The sequence below is a fragment of the Bombina bombina genome, chromosome 2 (genome assembly GCF_027579735.1).
Source record: "Bombina bombina isolate aBomBom1 chromosome 2, aBomBom1.pri, whole genome shotgun sequence".
NCBI classification, from domain to species: Eukaryota; Metazoa; Chordata; class Amphibia; order Anura; family Bombinatoridae; genus Bombina; species Bombina bombina.
Window position 1 is genome coordinate 1,398,658,984 of NC_069500.1, and position 20,924 is coordinate 1,398,679,907.

The 20,924-nt window shown below is 39.0% G+C and overlaps 1 protein-coding gene across 1 annotated transcript; it reads right to left on the bottom strand.

Moving 5' to 3' along the window:
• Positions 1-3,936: 3,936 nt before the first annotated feature.
• Positions 3,937-20,483, bottom strand: AP5S1 (adaptor related protein complex 5 subunit sigma 1). Its single transcript, XM_053704323.1, has 3 exons — positions 20,377-20,483; positions 7,878-8,068; positions 3,937-6,269 (listed from the first exon to the last, which is right to left on the bottom strand). The coding sequence occupies exons 2-3, from the start codon at positions 8,057-8,059 to the stop codon at positions 5,843-5,845; spliced, it is 609 nt and encodes a 202-aa protein (XP_053560298.1). The 5' UTR covers positions 8,060-8,068; positions 20,377-20,483; the 3' UTR covers positions 3,937-5,842.
• Positions 20,484-20,924: the final 441 nt, after the last annotated feature.

Here is a 20,924-nt window from a genome sequence, read left to right on the forward strand (position 1 = left end):
GAACATGTCTGTTTTGCTGTCACATTTAACTGATATATTTGATGACCTAGTAGTGACTGACTGAGATACTGGGAACAACACTTAATAAAGCTGATGATTAAAGCCACCAATGGAAATCAGCGTAATCTCCTCTCCCTGCTCTCCCTCATCTCTCTTCCCTCCCACCTCCTCCATTCTCTTCCTTGCTCTCCCTTCTCTATTCTGATTTATTTTTTAAAATGCCATGAAAAATAAAATAAGGCATTTTACCCCCTGACCAAAAAGTATTATGGCAAAAAAAAAAGAAAAAAGCATGAAACCTGTGTGTGTGTGTGGGGGGGGGGAGTAGAATTTTGAGTCCCTAGGGCAGCACAAACCCTAAATATGCCACTGGGATATTATTATTTTTTTTTAATTCTGTCTGGTATTGTTTTTGTTTAACATACAGTAGTTATGAAAATGGCCAATTCATGAACAAAAAGATGAGGCCTTTGTTGTATCACTGAGATACTATTTACTTTTAATGTATATCCTTATCTTTGTTAAGTACACATCAAGTGACTTAATATTGCATTGTTTTGGCCCCCCTTGTATGTAATCACAATATTTTATTTTTTTGTTTTGTTTTTAATGCACAGATGTATCATGAATTGGCTTATAAATAAATAAAAAAGTAAAGAAAATAGCATGTTTCAACTGAATAGTTGTCTTTCCTAAAGGGACATGATACCCAAATGTTGAAGCACATGAAAGTGATACAGCATAGCTGTAAAAAGCTTACTAGAAAATATCACCTGAATATCTCTATGTAAAAATGGAAGATATTTTACCTCGAATTTCACACCCCATTGTAAGCAGCCAATAAGGATGCTTGTCCCAGGACTTGCAAGGCAGTGTGCATCTGGCGTGTGCAGACACAGTCATTTTATTTTTCTATTCATTTTAACTAAGTTCTATGATATCTCATGAGATCACAGCAAAGGGAAAGCATTACTTCAGCACTACTAATGCTGATTGGCTATTGTTTTGTTTTTTTAAACTTGCATCTTTACAGCAGCTGAAGTATAACCGTTACCAGCGCACTCACTCTGGTGAGCTGAAGAAATTTCGAGATAAAATATCTTCTTTTTTTACATAGAGATGTTCAGGTGATATTATCTTGTTAGCCTTTTACATTTATGTTGCATCACTTTCAAGTGATTTAGCATATACGTTTTATGTCCCTTTGAGAGTCATTTAAAATTAAAAAATGACTCATAAATGCTGTATAGGAAAGCCAATTGCCTCTCTCTAAACCACCAATAAAGTGTCAGACGAATGTTTATAAATTTAAAGGGATATGAACCTAATTTTTTCTTTTACGATTCAGATATAGAGATTTTAAATAACTTTCCAATGCACTTGTGTTTTCAATTGTGCTTCATTCTTTTGGTATCAGTGGCCTGTGGTAGTAAGTTCCCTTGGAGCTATCCCATTTGTACCTCAAGACAACTAATACCTTCTCTATTACCACAAAAAACACATGTGCTTCATATTAAAGGGACACTATATCAAAAAACCTTTGTATTTTTTTTATTTGCACACTTTCTGAGACTCCAGCTACTACTGAGCATGTGCATATATATATATGCACTTTGAGATTGGCTGATGGTTGTCACATGATACAGGGAAAGTGAAAATTGGATTGTTTGAAATCTGACAGAAAATATTCTACTACTAATTTCAAAGTAAGAGCTACTGCATTGGCCTTTTTACTGTGTATTTGTCAGTTATTCAATTCTACTGTATTTAGTGGTCCTTTAAATGCACAATGTGGTCTATTTGAAGACTTATGGCCACAAAGTCCTTTGAGTTGGACAGGAACCGTGACTCCACTAAAGCAAAAAGGAGCTCTCCAAATCTCAGTAAATTTGCTCCCGAGGGAAACAGAGCAATTGAATACTATAAGGGAGCCAGAGAGATGCATGCACACTTAGCCACTAATCATGGGCCATGCTGATGAGCTACGTGTTCAAGCTCAGAGTAGAACTTTAGCTTTGTGGTCAAGCTCAGTAGGACTTTAACTATGTGTTCAAGCTCAGAGTAGGACTTTAGCTTTGTGTTCAAGCTCAGAGTAAGACTTTAGCTTTGTGTTCAAGCTCAGAGTAGGACTTTAGCTATGTGTTCAAGCTCAGAGTAGGACTTTAGCTATGTGTTCAAGCTCAGAGTAGGACTTTAGCTATGTGTTCAAGCTCAGTAGGACTTTAGCTATGTGTTCAAGCTCAGAGTAGGACTTTAGCTATGTGTTCAAGCTCAGAGTAGGACTTTAGCCATGTGTTCAAGCTCAGAGTAGGACTTTAGCCATGTGTTCAAGCTCAGAGTAGGACTTTAGCCATGTGTTCAAGCTCAGAGTAGGACTTTAGCCATGTGTTCAAGCTCAGAGTAGGACTTTAGCCATGTGTTCAAGCTCAGAGTAGGACTTTAGCCATGTGTTCAAGCTCAGAGTAGGACTTTAGCTTTGTGTTCAAGCTCAGAGTAAGACTTTAGCTTTGTGTTCAAGCTCAGAGTAAGACTTTAGCTTTGTGTTCAAGCTCAGAGTAGGACTTTAGCTATGTGTTCAAGCTCAGAGTAGGACTTTAGCTATGTGTTCAAGCTCAGTAGGACTTTAGCTATGTGTTCAAGCTCAGAGTAGGACTTTAGCTATGTGTTCAAGCTCAGAGTAGGACTTTAGCTATGTGTTCAAGCTCAGAGTAGGACTTTAGCCATGTGTTCAAGCTCAGAGTAGGACTTTAGCCATGTGTTCAAGCTCAGAGTAGGACTTTAGCCATGTGTTCAAGCTCAGAGTAGGACTTAAGCCATGTGTTCAAGCTCAGAGTAGGACTTTAGCCATGTGTTCAAGCTCAGAGTAGGACTTAAGCCATGTGTTCAAGCTCAGAGTAGGACTTTAGCCATGTGTTCAAGCTCAGAGTAGGACTTAAGCCATGTGTTCAAGCTCAGAGTAGGACTTTAGCCATGTGTTCAAGCTCAGAGTAGGACTTTAGCCATGTGTTCAAGCTCAGAGTAGGACTTTAGCTATGTGTTCAAGCTCTGTCAGGGTTTCATCATGCTTTCGTTGGTATTTGCTGCTGGCTGCCATTTTTACTCACCTGTCTCTCTCTTTGCCTGCCTGAAGAGTGTGTAATGCTGCTAACTAAACCTAGGTGCCCTCTTATGGCCAAACTGGAGAACATTATCAGTGAGAGACATGTTGCAGTCCCAGAATTATGATGTCATCACTTTCTATTTAAAGTGCCTCAGTTCAGTCTGTCTCTGCGTTGTCTCAGACTTTTGTGAGTTCCTGTGTTCCAGTTCTTGTGTATACCTGGCTTGTCTGACGTCACTTCTGGTTCCTGATCCCTGGCTTTTTCCTGACTTTGCGTATCTTTTTGACTACTCGATTTGGCTCCTGACTCGACTTGCCTATCAGCTCTGGCTTTAACTCCTGGCTTGTCGTTTGGCCTCTTATTTTTGTTATTATTTATAAAGGTGTGATTAATTTAGCATTTCACGTTTCTGTCGGATTCCTGGTACCCTGACAAGCTCAGAGTAGGACTTAGGTATGCCTTTAAAGAAAGTAGAAATCCTGGAAGGCCAAGCAGCCTCGGTTGTCAAGTGACAACCGAAACTTGCTGTTCCTGGGTTTCCAGTATCTGCCTTTATATGATAATGGAGCATGATCAAATTTTACCTTTTATTTATTTGTGCACTGTCCATTCATACCTGTCACAGCCCTACAAGAGGGCTAGGATCTCTACAGGAAGGCATATATAGCTTGATGTCAAATCTTCTAGAGTAACTTGAGCTGGCTTAGGATTTTAGTGAGTGCAAGAGAAGGACAGAATGCAACTTAAGTTACCAACATGTAAGTTCTGTTGTCTTCCTGAGGGCAGTGGCTACACTTAGAATTGTGTTAATTTTGCACACAAAAAAACAAGGTCATTGTTTGCTGTTTTTTTACACAATTTGTTTTTATGTTTCTTTGGTTTAGCATATTTGTTTTACTAAAGGAGCACTATTTCATATCCCCTTAAAGGGATACTGAACCCATATTTTTTTCTTTCATGATTCAGATAGAGCATGCAATTTTAAGCAACTTTTTAATTTACTTCTATTATCAATTTTCTTCGTTCTCTTGCTATCTTTATTTGAAAAAGAAGGCATCTAAGCTAAGGAGCCAGCAAATGTTTGGTTCAGTACCATGGACAGCACTCATTTATTGGTGCAGTCCAATCAGCAAGGACAACCCAGGTTGTTCACCAAAAATGGGCCGGCATCTAAACTTACATTCTTGCTTTTTAAATAAACATACCAAGAGAATGAAAAAAAAATTGATAATAGGAGTAAATTAGAAAGTTGCTTAAAATTGCATGGTCTATCTGAATCACAAAAGAAAAATTTTGGGTTCAGTGTCCCTTTAAACAATAAAGCCATCCTTTGTGCAAGCTAAGTCAAGTAATAATGAATCAATAGATGAAATACATTACAGCTATTGGGTAATTCTGATCCGGTTTAAAGGGACACTAAACCCAAATTTTCTCTTTCATGATTCAGCTAGAGCAGCAATTTTAAACACCTTTCTAATTGACTCCTATTATCAATTTTTCTTCATTCTCTTGATATCTTTATTTCAAAAGCAGGAATGTATGTAAGCTTAGGAGCTGGCCAATATTTAGTTCAGAACCTGGGTTATGCTTGCTTATTGGTTTGGTAAATGTAGCCACCAATAAGCAAGGGCTATCCAGGATGCTGAACCTAAAATAGGCTGGCTCCTAAGCTTGAAATTCCTGCTTGTTTAAATAAAGATTGCATGGTCTATCTGAATCATTAAAGAAAAAAAAGTGGGTTAAGTATTCCTTTAAGGGACAGTAAACACCTTGCAATTATGAGGCATTACTGTTATTTTGCTATAGAATAAAATGTCAGCCAAGTCTAAATGTTTTAAAACAAATAATATCAGTTTAACTGCTATTGATTGTCGATAGCCAAGCTACACCCCTCACCTCCATTTGTCGTATTTGGGCTTTAGTCTGCTGACGATAAGGATGGTCACAGTCATGAAGTATAAATGAAAAATGTTTTTCAGCTGTTATCAGTAAAAGCCATTTATGGAAAAATATACAGCGGAGTTAGCCTTGAAAACTCATCAGGGTGCATTTCCACTTCTAACAACAAAAAAACAGATATCATTTTCAGAGATAAAGGGACATGAAACCACATTTTATCATGATTCAGATAGAGCACTGGTTTTCAAACCGGTCCCCAGGCCTCCCCAACAGGCCAGGTTTTCAGGATTACCTTGGATTAGAGCAGGTCAAATAACCAGGTTTTCTAATCAACTGATTATTTCACCTGTGCTTTAGTTTTTGTCCTCAAAATGTGCCCTGTTAGAGAGGCCGGAGGACAGGTTTGAAAACCAGCGAGATATAGAGCAGCAGTTTTAATCATCTTTCAAATTTACTCCTATTATCAATTTTGATTTGTTCTCTTGGTATCTTTATTTAAAAAGCAGGAATGTAAGCTTAGGAGGCTGCCCATGTTTGGTTCAGCACCTGGGTAGCGATTGCTGACTGGTGGCTAAATGTAACTCCTAATCTTACATGCCTGCTTTTTCAGATAAAGATACCAAGAGAACAAAAAAAAATGATAATAGGAGTAAATTAGAATGTTGCTTAAAATGACATGCTCTATCTGAATCATGAAAGAAAAAGTTTGGGTTGTATATCCCTTTAAATTACATGAAAATGGTGCAAAATACATAATGCTACACATAACTAAATAGTTTATATTAAATCTCAAGGTTTACTGCCTCTTTATGTTCCATACCCAGCTCTGTATTTGATTTAAGCTAGTAGATCATACCACTGCTCAGCTCTTTCTCTAGCGTCTGTACAGCTTGGTGATTAAGGAAAAGCAGCTGCCCATGGGGCATAAACTTGTTGAGAGTCATTTCAATCTTGTCTGCTTTTAGCACAACGTTACTGCTGTGTGTGAGAAGCTTCAGCGAGTCAATCAGATACTTCACAACCAGCCGCAAGCTGCTTTCAGCTAGAGTCAGGTTATCTTGTGCATCGCAGATCATAGAGAAGCCAAGCGAGAAGACTCCCACCCACAGGACAATCTTCTCTTCACTGAAGGGGTCTCCAGGAGCCAGGCTGTAAACGCCAACGTCCTCCTCATGTAAAGTTATGGCCTCATCCACTGCATGGACAACAAAGTCACTCGCCGGCCGGCCAGAAGCCTGGCGCATCTGCAGACACATAGACTCTGTCTGCCTGCAAACAAAAGGAGACACAAAGTTATATACAGAGTACGGTGTTAAAGAGACATGAAAGCCAAATGGTTTCTTTTATGGTTCCGATAGAGAAAACTATTTTATAATTGTTTCCAATTTAGGTCTATTATCAAATGTGTTTGCTCTCTTGTTATCCTTAGTTGAAGAGCTACCTTGATAGGTAGAGTGCACACATCTGGGGCACTGCATGACGATAGCGCTGCATCTAGTGCTCTTGTTAATGTATAAAACTGCTGCTATATAGTGCTGCAGACACGTGCACGCTCCTGAACAATTTGATAATAGAAGTAAATAGGAGGAATGTTGTATTTAAATTGTGTGTTCTATTTGAATCATGGAAGAAAAAGGTTGGAATTTAAGTCCCTTTAAATCGAAACTTTACTTAGCTATCTGGTATCTACTGATACAGCTTCCTAGAGGTCCTGCCACTGCCAATAAGATGTGTTTGCTGGCATTTGTTAGGTTACCCATCAAATCAATAACAACCTACATATGGCTATTTATGCCTGATGAAAAGGCTGATTTACTCACCGAGAAACGCGTTACAGGTAATACAGGGGAGGAGACAAATATACCCTGTGTGCACCTACTTGTAGTCTTTTTAGCAGTTTATGATTGGTTTTTATCCAAGCTATTGACTTGTACACCTACTATATTATACAGCGACCTCACATCTCCACCGTTACGTTTAGAGTTCCTGCGCACCGCTGGTATGCTGTGAAGTACCAGCAGGCTCCTACCAGCACATTGGGGTGCTTTTGCCAAGTGTGGGTACCCTGATTTCCTATCCTTCTACTCATTACCCAACTTGTAGAAACACACGGGGCGCTTCTTTGTTGTTTGACGTTACCCGTCATATCAGCAATAATTCCAGAACATAAGTATTATCTACACTGAGATGGAATAAACACCGGACAATGTGTAAGTAACAGGAGATGTTTGCAGAGTTACACAGAAACAGTCTGCAGAACATAATTACAAATAAACACATTGCTGCTGGTGAAGATGATCTTGTTTGTTTGGTTGTGTGTAGCCTCCAATCACCAACTAGCTATCAGTAGCATATGTTTGCTCCTGAGCCTACCTAGGTATGCTTTTTAACAAAGGATAGAGAACCAATTAAATGTGGTAACAGAATACTAATAATACTATACAATAATTGTACAAAAAGATGTACCCGACTACAATCAAAATTGGTTTTAACAATCTTAAAAAATATTTTAGAAAACTTATACAAAAACGTGTGGTTTTTAATGGATTGAAACATATTTTGTAGTTTATTGATAGATATCTGATGAGTTAGCGAAATGCAAAGCTATTTAAAAAAATATATTTCTAATAGTCTGAATGTAAAAATGGCTTTTTTTAATGTTGGGACACGAAGTCTAGAGGTACAGTGGTGTTCCAGGGCCCCCATGGCAGTAACGGGGCCACATGTGGGGTTTCTATTTAGGAGCAGAATCAGGGGAATTGTGTGTTGGGGTTTCAGATGCTCCCTGGTTTCACTGTTAAAATCAGGGACATTGGGACAGTTTTCAAATCCTGATGGTCCCGCAGAATGCAGGACAGTTTAGAGTTCTGTAATTACCTTGCCACCACAGCTATCTGCTCCTTCCTTTTTAATCTCTCCCTCTCCAGATACTGTTCTTCAGCTCTCAGCTTCTCATCCAGGATATCACAGCTGAATATTTTGGAGTGCAGAACTCTACATATATTGTCATTGCCACCAGGGCTGGCGCCCACTGTGTGAATAATGAATCCATAAACCATGATGGTGACCTGTAACATACGTGTGTAATAGATAATGTTGTAATCACATCAAAAGTACAAATACAAACTGTATAGGATTAAATAAAAACAAATGTAATTATAAAAGGTGTCTCTGAGTTCAAATATTGTTAACATTTGTCTGCTGTGTTAGCCTTTCACACTACTGTCCCATTCATACTCCAATCACCAGTTGTATTATAACCTGGGGCAGCAAATGATCATACCCAGTGTGCACTTTTATATATTTAGCCCTTAGCAGGAGAATTTATATTTTTACTTTACTAAAACAAATTAACATATATATTTTTTATAAATGACAGCGAATTAACCCCACCAAAGACCATGACAAGAGTTTTATATTCACAAACAACTCAACAGTGCAACCTGCTAAAGGTACAATCATTCAGTAAAAGGATAATTCAATTGACCAAGAAACATCCTGTAATAGTGTGGCATACTCGTGACATCCGGTATTGGCGCAAGTGCATGACAGGAGTTGAAGTATTTTCTGCTGTTATTCAGAGAGCACATAGTACTGCGATAAAGAATACGGATGAGCTTAGTGAACATTAAAAGTATTATTTATAGGCGGCTGTTACCTGGTAAATAGATGCTTCACAATACCAGGGCTGGCGCTAGAGGATATCCTCCCTTTGTAAAATGTGAGATGAAAGTGTTGTATGCGTTCCAAGTACTGTTCCTTTCAAGACTAGGCTGTCATTTCGCCATCTAGTGGTTATTAATACGCGTTACAGCTATATGGTAACATTCTTGTAACTGTCGCTTAGCCATGCAGCATGTTTGCTGATCACACACCACTTTGACACTTATGTCTTTTGTTAAACTGTGTTCAGCTTGTTAATAATTAATATAATGGTATGTTTTGGTATTTTACAGGACAAAAAAGCTTTAACAATATCAGAAAATACCAAGTAATGATTGAAAGCAAACTACTATATTGCACTATTAGCAGGAAATATTCCTTTAAGACCTGAAATACTTATTATTTAGCTATGTTTATGCCATTATTTTACAGATGTGACTAGAAAGTTTCACATTTTGTCCAGTTTAAAAGGTATGCAAAAGTCAAAATTAAACTTTCAATATTCACACAGAACATGACATTTTAGGAGACTTTTCAATTTAATTTGTTCTCTTGCTAAACTTTGAAAGCATATTTAGGTAGGCTCAGGAACGGCACTACTGTGAGCTAGCTAGTGACTGTGGATACTTTCATATGGTGATAGCATAGTTGCCAAAATTTGAAAAAAAATTCCAGGGACACTTTGCAGCTATCAATTACCTGCATGAAAATTGTTACCGCACCCCATGCCCTAAAGTTCCGCCCACTTTGTCAAACCCACATAATTAGCATAATTTAGCTCTGCCTATTTATTATGGTGCAGATATATATATGAATGAAACAAAAAGCGGAGCGATAGGGCGCAAAAGAAGAGAGACCAAAAAGAAAAACTAGGTTGCAGATATTCACCAAACAATAACCAGAAACCTCAGCTGCTATCCCTTTAAGGAAAGTGTGCACTGGAGCAGGGAACTTCAGTATACACTCTCCAATGAGAAATAAAGGAGGAAGAGGACTAAAAAGGAGAAAATAGCACTGTTTCTGTTACTTAAACTATATGACCAGATTACATAAATAAACCATACAATGATAATGGTAATAATGATAATGAATTGAGGAGTGAAAAATTCAAAACGGTAAAACTAAGCGCTTATAAGTCTAAGCACATTATGAGCCCGAATTATCAAATGTCTTGCGGACCTGATCCGACAGTGCGGATCAGGTCCGCAAGACATCGATAAATGCGGAGAGCAATACGCTCTCCGTATTCAGCATTGCCCCAGCAGCTCACAAGAGCTGCTCGTGCAACGCCGCCCCCTGCAGACTCGCGGCCAATGACTCGCCAGAAACACAAGTTATGGAGCAGCGGTCACAAAGACCGCTGCTCCATAACCCTGTCCGCCTGCTCTGAGCAGGCGGACAGGAATCGCCAGAAATAAACCCGATCGAGTACGATCGGGTTGATTGACACCTCCCTGCTGCGGCCCATTCGCCACGAGTCTGCAGGGAGGTGTCAATCAACCCGATCGTACTCGATCGGGTTTATTTCTGGCGATTCCTGTCCGCCTGCTCAGAGCAGGCGGACAGGGTTATGGAGCAGTGGTCTTTGTGACCGCTGCTCCATAACTTGTGTTTCTGGCGAGTCTGAAGACTCGCCATAAACACGGGGCGTCAAGCGCCATACGGAGCTTGATAGATAGGCCCCTATGAGTCTAAACACATTAATAAATATTAACCAAACAGTTCATGTAGGCAATGGATTGGAAAGTTGTATTGCACAATATTGCCTGTATATAATTCAATAAGGTAGTGTATGATTGCACCTCCTGTGTCTCACTTACAGGATAAGACCTCAATCCTATGAGGTAAGGTGTTTGCACTGCAGAGAAGTACTTCTATGGTGTAGATTGGCGTCTCCACAGATATAATCAATTCCCCTCTTAGTATATGGTAAACTTTTAGGTGCTTTATAGGAGTCAGTGTTCCTTCCGCCTGTCATGTATGGGATCTTTTCTTTTCAGAGTATGATAGATCTCCTCAATTCATTATCATTATTACCATTATCATTTCTATGGTTTATTTATGTAATCTGTTCATATAGTTTAAGTAACAGTGCTATATATATATATCTAGCACAGGATTATAATTGGACTATGATCTGGGGCCCACCTACCTTAAATACTGAGATAAGACCCCAGGTGCAAGGAGGTTTAAACAATTAATTGAATTCAAAAAAGATTGGAAAAGTAAACCTTATCCAGCACTACACATAAAGTCATGAATAAATATAGAGAAGGAACTGTGAACAACTCAAACTAAACACATATACACGGTTGTAAACGATGATGCAACAAAATAATTTATTGCTGTGATATTAGAAAATAATGTGCAAACATGAAGCAAGTTCATCATCCAAAGAATCCCATATTAAGCATATGCAGTACATTAGTTACCCCTCACACATACAGAAGAGCTCTCTTATCCAAAGTTTAAGTGCGTCCATTGTAAAATGCAGTTCAGCTAGAACATAAACGGTACTCTTCCTGATATGTATATCTAACTGGATCTTATATAGGAAAGTTCACAGTGGTACAGAGCGTGTTTGCAGGTGTACAAATAACACTGTCGGGGCAGACTTATGTATCAAAGTCCCTGTAAGAAATCCCCTTCACTCACTCTACACAAGAGGGAGCTGAACAAATGCCAGAGGGGCCGAGCATTTCACTCAGCAGGGATGACAGCGTCCAATTTCATATCAGGTGTAACGCTAAGCCACTGAACGTTACCAATATTACCTGAGTCCTGAGTAACAGAAATTCTTCACCCCCGTGTTTTCGTTGGAACAAGATAACCCCCGCTCACCACCTTTCCAAGGATATCCACAATAAAGTAAGAAAGATCCGGTCAGAGGTAACTGTAAATTCAAAACGCTGTAATTCCAAACAGCGTGGAAGTCGGCAGCAAGCCGATGCTGACTGTTGCTACACGTGTTTCACCCTACGTCACAAAGGGCTTTCTCAAGCTGAATGAATCAATATCCGGTCTAAAGATTCAGCTCCTATTTAACCCCTTAATGACCGAGGACATGCAGGGTACGTCCTCAAAAAAAAGGCACTTAACGCCTGAGGACGTACCCTGCACGTCCTCGGTGTGGAAAGCAGCTGGAAGCGATCCTGCTCTCTTCCAGCTGCTTTCCGGTTATTGCAGTGATGCCTCGATATGGAGGCATCCTGCAATAACCTTACATGGCCTTCCGGTGCAGAGAGAGCGTGCACGGGCGGGAGCTGGTGGGAACCGCTACACTACGGAAAATATTTTTAGTAAGAAATGCCCAAATCTTGTTTGTGCAAAAGCACAAAAAGAGATCATGGAGGGGTGGGGGGTTGGTTTGGTGTGGGGGGAAGCTACACTACAGAAAATGTTAATAAAAATTAAAACAAAAGCATGTTTTCTTCTAAACTGGGTACTGGCAGACAGCTGCCAGTACCCAAGATGGCGCAGATTAAGTTAGAGTGGGAGGGTTATAGAGCTGTTTGGGGGGGGGGGGATCAGTGAGGTTGGGGGCTAAGGGGGGATAGTACACAGCAGCATATGTAAATATGCTTTTTTTAAAAACACACAAAAAAAAACAAATATAGCTTTTATTTTAGTACTGGCAGACTTTCTGTCAGTACTTAAGATGGCGGGGACAATTGTGGGGTGGGGGAGGGAAGAGAGCTGTTTGGGAGGGATCAGGGGGTCTGATGTTTCAGGTGGGAGGCTGAGCTCTACACTAAATGTGATATTAACCCTGCAAGCTCCCTACAAGCTACCTAATTAACCCCTTCACTGCTAGCCATAATACACGTGTGATGCGCAGCGGCATTTAGCGGCCTTCTAAATACCAAAAAGCAACGCCAAAGCCATATATGTCTGCTATTTCTGAACAAAGGGGATCCCAGAGAAGCATTTACAACCATTTGTGCCATAACTGCACAAGCCGTTTGTAAATGATTTCAGTGAGAAACCTAAAATAGTGAAAAATGTTACGTTTTTTTTTAATTTGATCGCATTTGGGGGTGAAATGGTGGCATGAAATATACCAAAATGGGCCTAGATCAATACTTGGGGTTGTCTACTACACTACACTAAAGCTAAAATTACCCCAAAAAGCTCCCTACATGCTCCCTAATTAACCCCTTCACTGCTGGGCATAATACACGTGTGGTGCGCAGTGGCATTTAGTGGCATTCTAATTACCAAAAAGCAACCCCAAAGCCATATACGTCTGCTATTTCTGAACAAAGGGGATCCCAGAGAACAATTTACAACCATTTGTGCCATAATTGCACAAGCAGTTTGTAAATAATTTCAGTGAGAAACCTAAAGTTTGTGAAAAAATTTGTGAAAAAGTGAACAATTTTTTTTATTTGATCGCATTTGGCGGTGAAATGGTGGCATGAAATATACCAAAATGGGTCTAGATCAATACTTTGGGATGTCTACTAAAAAAAAATATATACATGTCAATGGATATTCAGAGATTCCTGACAGATATCAGTGTTCTAATGTAACTAGCGCTAATTTTTTAAAAAAATGGTTTGGAAATAGCAAAGTGCTACTTGTATTTATGGCCCTATAACTTGCAAAAAAAAGCAAAGAACATGTAAACATTGGGTATTTCTAAACTCAGGACAAAATTTAGAAACTATTTAGCATGGGTGTTTTTTGGTGGTTGTAGATGTGTAACAGATTTTGGGGGTCAAAGTTAGAAAAAGTATTTTTTTTTCAATTTTTCCCCATATTTTATATTTTTTTTTATAGTAAATTATAAGATATGATGAAAATAATGATATCTTTAGAAAGTCCATTTAATGGCGAGAAAAACGGTATATAATATGTGTGGGTACAGTAAATGAGTAAGAGGAAAATTACAGCTAAACACAAACACCGCAAAAATGTAAAAATAGCTTTGTTCCCAAACGGACAGAAAATGGAAAAGTGCTGTGGTCATTAAGGGGTTAAGCACAGACCCAACAGGTGAAATAAAACAGTATGTATAATTGCACATATTTTAACAAACGCAAAAATTATAGCCTCCTTGGCAGAAACTAAATATATGAAATAAATAATATTATATGTTGCTTCATATAACAACCGTGATAGGCAAAAATGATTCCAAGTGTATTTGACTTGCCTACTCTCATATATAATAACGGCAAGAAAATGCTTAAAGATATATACACAGTTAAATTAATGACATCCATACATAGGAAAAATAGCCTAAATAAATAGCAATAGAACATCATTATAGCATTATAGAGAAGGGGTTGTAAGTCCTAACCACTGAAACATTTAGGAAAAGTACATCAGCCAATACACTTCTTGAAGCCTCAAGTCATCATCCCCAACACCAAATTAATGCTATTCCCATTGGACAATATTTGAGACAAAAGGAGGCTATGATTTTTGCGTTTATGTTAAAATATGTGCAATTATACATACTGTTTTATTTCACCTGTTGGGTCTGTGCTTAAATAGGAGCTGAATCTTTAGACCGGATATTGATTCATTTAGCTTGAGAAAGCCCTTTGTGACGTAGGGTGAAACACGTGTAGCAACAGTCAGCATCGGCTTGCTGCCGACTTCCACGCTGTTTGGAATTACAGCGTTTTGAATTTACAGTTACCTCTGATCGGATCTTTCATACTTTATTGTGGATATCCTTGGAAAGGTCGTGAGCGGGGGTTATCTTGTTCCAACGAAAACACGAGGGTGAAGAATTTCTGTTACTCAGGACTCGGGTAATATTGGTAACGTTCAGTGGCTTAGCGTTACACCTGATATGAAATTGGACGCTGTCATCCCTGCTGAGTGAAATGCTCGGCTCCTCTGGCATTTGTTCAGCTCCCTCTTGTGTAGAGTGAGTGAAGGGGATTTCTTACAGGGACTTTGATACATAAGTCTGCCCCGACAGTGTTATTTGTACACCTGCAAACACGCTCTGTACCACTGTGAACTTTCCTATATAAGATCCAGTTAGACATACATATCAGGAAGAGTACCGTTTATGTTCTAGCTAAACTGCATTTTACAGTGGACGCACTTAAACTTTGGATAAGAGAGCTCTTCTGTATGTGTGAGGGGTAACTAATGTACTGCATATGCTTAATATGGGATTCTTTGGATGATGAATTGTATCATTTTTTGCTTAATTTTTGCACATTATTTTCTAATATCACAGCAATAAACTATTTTGTTGCATCATCGTTTACAACTGTGTATATGTGTTTAGTTTGAGTTGTTCACAGTTCCTTCTCTATATTTATTCATGACTTTATGTGTAGTGCTGGATAAGGTTTACTTTTCCAATCTTTTTGGAAAAAAATAATAATATATATATATATATATCCCCTTCACAGTAACCGAGAAATCAATATATATTTAATGTTATAGAGAGGTTCCCTCTGCCTCACTCACAGAGCCCCTACCAAGTAACTTATAAATCAATATATATAATATTATGGAGAGGTTCCCTCTGTCTTACACACAAAGCCCTCTCACCAGTAACAACACACACACACACAATAACACTTAGAACAACACCCAATGACACACACAATAACATTTGGTACAACACACAATAACACACGACACACAATAACACTTGGTGAAACACACAGTAAGACTTATTGGCACAAAAAGTAACACAACCACACAACAACACACAGTGACATACACATAACACTTGGTGCAACACACAGTGACACAAAGTGACATACACACAGTAACACACAAATGTCACTGAAAACAACACACAATGACACACACATACACAACACTTGGTGAAACACACAGTAAGACTTATTGGCACAAAAAGTAAAACAAACACACAATTACACACACCATAACACTCGGTGCAACACACAGTGACATACACACAGTAACACTCGGTGCAACACACAGTGACATACACACAATAACACTCGGTGCAACACACAGTGACATACACAGTGACACACAATAATACTCAGTACAACACACAGTGACACACAATAACACTCAGTACAACACACAGTGAAAAACACACAATAACACTCAGTACAATACACAGTGACATACACACAATAATACTGAGTGCAACACAGTGACACACAATAACACTCAGTACAATACACAGTGACATACACACAATAATACTGAGTGCAACACAGTGACACACAATAACACTCAGTACAACACAAAGTGACATACACACAATAACACTCAGTACAAAACAGAGTGAGACACACACACACACACACACAATAACACTCAGTACAACACACAGTGACACACACACACACACAATAACACTCAGTACAACACACAGTGACACACACACAATAACACTCAGTACAACACACAGTGACACACACACAATAACACTCAGTACAAAACAGAGTGAGACACACACACACACAATAACACTCAGTACAACACAGTGACACACACAATAACACTCAGTGCAACACACAGTGACACACAATAACACTCAGTACAACACACAGTGACACACACAATAACACTCAGTGCAACACAGTGACACACAAACACACACACACAATAACACTCAGTGCAACACACAGTGACACACACAATAATACTCAGTACAACACACAGTGACACACAATAACACTCAGTACAACACACAGTGACACACACACAATAACACTCAGTACAACACACAGTGACACACACACAGTAACACTCAGTACAAAACAGAGTGAGACACACACACAATAACACTCAGTACAACACACAGTGACACACACACAATAACACTCAGTGCAACACAGTGACACACACACAATAACACTCAGTGCAACACACAGTGACACACAATAACACTCAGTACAACACACAGTGACACACAATAACACTCAGTACAACACACAGTGACACACACACAATAACACTCAGTACAAAACAGAGTGAGACACACACACAATAACACTCAGTACAACACACAGTGACACACACAATAACACTCAGTACAAAACAAAGTGACACACACACACACAATAACACTCAGTACAAAACAGAGTGAGACACACACACAATAACACTCAGTACAAAACAGAGTGAGTCACACACACAATAACACTCAGTACAAAACAGAGTGAGACACACACACACAATAACACTACAATACACAGTGACATACACACAATAATACTGAGTGCAACACAGTGACACACAATAACACTCAGTACAACACAAAGTGACATACACACAATAACACTCAGTACAACACACAGTGACACACACACAATAACACTCAGTACAAAACAGAGTGAGACACACACACACAATAACACTCAGTACAACACACAGTGACACACACACAATAACACTCAGTGCAACACAGTGACACACACACAATAACACTCAGTGCAACACACAGTGACACACAATAACACTCAGTACAACACACAGTGACACACAATAACACTCAGTACAACACACAGTGACACACACAATAACACTCAGTACAACACACAGTGACACACACAATTGGCACAAAAAGTAAAACAAATACACAATGACACACAATAACACTTGGTACAACACGCAGTGACATACACAATAACACTTGGTAAAACACAGTAAGACTTATTGGCACAAAAAGTAATACAAACACACAATTACACACACCATAACACTCGGTGCAACACACAGTGACATACACACAGTAACACTCGGTGCAACACACAGTGACATACACACAATAACACTTGGTGCAACACACAGTGACATACACAGTGACACACAATAATACTCAGTACAACACACAGTGACACACAATAACACTCAGTACAACACACAGTGAAAAACACACAATAACACTCAGTACAATGCACAGTGACATACACACAATAATACTGAGTGCAACACAGTGACACACAATAACACTCAGTACAACACAAAGTGACATACACACAATAACACTCAGTACAAAACAGAGTGAGACACACACACACACACAATAACACTCAGTACAACACACAGTGACACACACACACACAATAACACTCAGTACAACACTCAGTACAACACACAGTGACACACACACAATAACACTCAGTACAAAACAGAGTGAGACACACACACACACAATAACACTCAGTACAACACAGTGACACACACAATAACACTCAGTGCAACACACAGTGACACACAATAACACTCAGTACAACACACAGTGACACACACAATAACACTCAGTGCAACACAGTGACACACACACACACACACAATAACACTCAGTGCAACACACAGTGACACACACAATAATACTCAGTACAACACACAGTGACACACAATAACACTCAGTACTACACACAGTGACACACAATAACACTCAGTACAACACACAGTGACACACACACAATAACACTCAGTACAACACACAGTGACACACACACAGTAACACTCAGTACAAAACAGAGTGAGACACACACACACAATAACACTCAGTACAACACACAGTGACACACACACAATAACACTCAGTGCAACACAGTGACACACACACAATAACACTCAGTGCAACACACAGTGACACACAATAACACTCAGTACAACACACAGTGACACACAATAACACTCAGTACAACACACAGTGACACACACACAATAACACTCAGTACAACACACAGTGACACACACACAATAACACTCAGTACAAAACAGAGTGAGACACACACACAATAACACTCAGTACAACACACAGTGACACACACAATAACACTCAGTACAAAACAGAGTGAGTCACACACACAATAACACTCAGTACAAAACAGAGTGAGACACACACACAATAACACTCAGTACAAAACAGAGTGAGTCACACACACAATAACACTCAGTACAAAACAGAGTGAGACACACACACACAATAACACTACAATACACAGTGACATACACACAATAATACTGAGTGCAACACAGTGACACACAATAACACTCAGTACAACACAAAGTGACATACACACAATAACACTCAGTACAACACACAGTGACACACACACAATAACACTCAGTACAAAACAGAGTGAGACACACACACACAATAACACTCAGTACAACACACAGTGACACACACACAATAACACTCAGTGCAACACAGTGACACACACACAATAACACAGTGCAACACACAGTGACACACAATAACACTCAGTACAACACACAGTGACACACAATAACACTCCGTACAACACACAGTGACACACAATAACACTCAGTACAACACACAGTGACACACAATAACACTCAGTACAACACACAGTGACACACAATAACACTCCGTACAACACACAGTGACACACAATAACACTCAGTACAACACACAGTGACACACACACAATAACACTCAGTACAACACACAGTGACACACACAATAACACTCAGTACAAAACAGAGTGAGACACACACACACAATAACACTCAGTACAAAACAGAGTGAGACACACACAATAACACTCAGTACAACACACAGTGACACACACAATAACACTCAGTACAACACACAGTGACACACACAATAACACTCTGTACAACACACAATGACACACACAATAACACTCTGTACAACACACAGTGACACACACAATAACACTCTGTACAACACACAATGACACACACAATAACACTCTGTACAACACACAGTGACACACACAATAACACTCAGTACAACACACAATGACACACACAATAACACTCTGTACAACACACAGTGACACACACAATAACACTCAGTACAACACACAATGACACACACAATAACACTCAGTACAACACACAGTGACACACACAATAACACTCTGTACAACACACAGTGACACACACAATAACACTCAGTACAACACACAGTGACACACACAATAACACTCAGTACAACACACAATGACACACACAATAACACTCAGTACAACACACAGTGACACACACAATAACACTCAGTACAACACACAGTGACACACACAATAACACTCTGTACAACACACAGTGACACACACAATAACACTCAGTACAACACACAGTGACACACACAATAACACTCTGTACAACACACAGTGACACACACAATAACACTCAGTACAACACACAGTGACACACACAATAACACTCAGTACAAAACAGAGTGACACACACACAATAACACTCAGTACAACACACAGTGACACACACACAATAACACTCAGTACAACACACAGTGACACACACACACACAATAACACTCAGTACAACACACAGTGACACACACAATAACACTCAGTACAAAACAGAGTGACACACACACAATAACACTCAGTACAACACACAGTGACACATACACACAATAACACTAGGTAAGACTTATTGGCACACAAAGTAACACAAACACAATGACACACATACAGTACTTAGTACTACTATGATGTCTGACAGTCACCACACACAGTAACAAACAGTGACACATGCACAAAATAACACAAACACTCAGTAACACACAATGTGACAGACACACAATAACACTTGGTACAACACAGTAACACACAATGACACACAAAAACACTTGGTACAACACACAGTAACACACAATGTGACAGACACAGTGGCACAAATGAACACAATAAGTGCGGCACACAAAGTAACACGGTGCTTTCATATCACATGTACAGTACACAGTAACACAATAAGACACACATAACTACACAACTGTACAAACCTTAAGTCACGTGCTCGGCCATGTTTCTTATGCGCTACACTACACACTGATTGATTCGTATAGAAAGCAAAGCAGTGAGTAGACACACTTCCTGTTACCTAAGGCTGTTACTACATAAAACATCCCTTCAGTAGCATGATGGGAATTGTAGTCATTTGAAGAAAGAATGTTATGCATCAACTGCTTTAAAAACTACAAATCTCATAATGCACTTGAAAGTAGAGGGGTTTTTTGCTAGAAACTTTAGTTCCTATTCTCTGCGTCATGTTGTCTGAAGGTGTAGTGATAAAAGTTTGCTGCAAAAAATTATATTATTAATAATAATAAATAATGTGATATTAATATAATTTGCATATTTATTAATAATACAAAACTATAAAGGGAGTTGAAGGTTATATGCATGAATCTATCTGGAAATATGTACAATTTTTAGTCTAGTTATAGTAGTATATTGTATATAATTTATCTTATATTCAGCATCTCTGCATATCAAATCTATAAAGAACCAACATGCACTATAATGTATCACTGGTGGCAATAAGCTAATG

Bases quoted from the DNA above. Each gene is read 5' to 3' on its own strand.
- AP5S1 (XM_053704323.1), bottom strand. From the start codon at position 8,059: ATGGTTTATGGATTCATTATTCACACAGTGGGCGCCAGCCCTGGTGGC. The intron at 6,270-7,877 runs GTAATTACAGAA...TTTTGTTTGCAG, and splicing joins CAGATAGCTGTGGTGGCAAG to GCAGACAGAGTCTATGTGTC.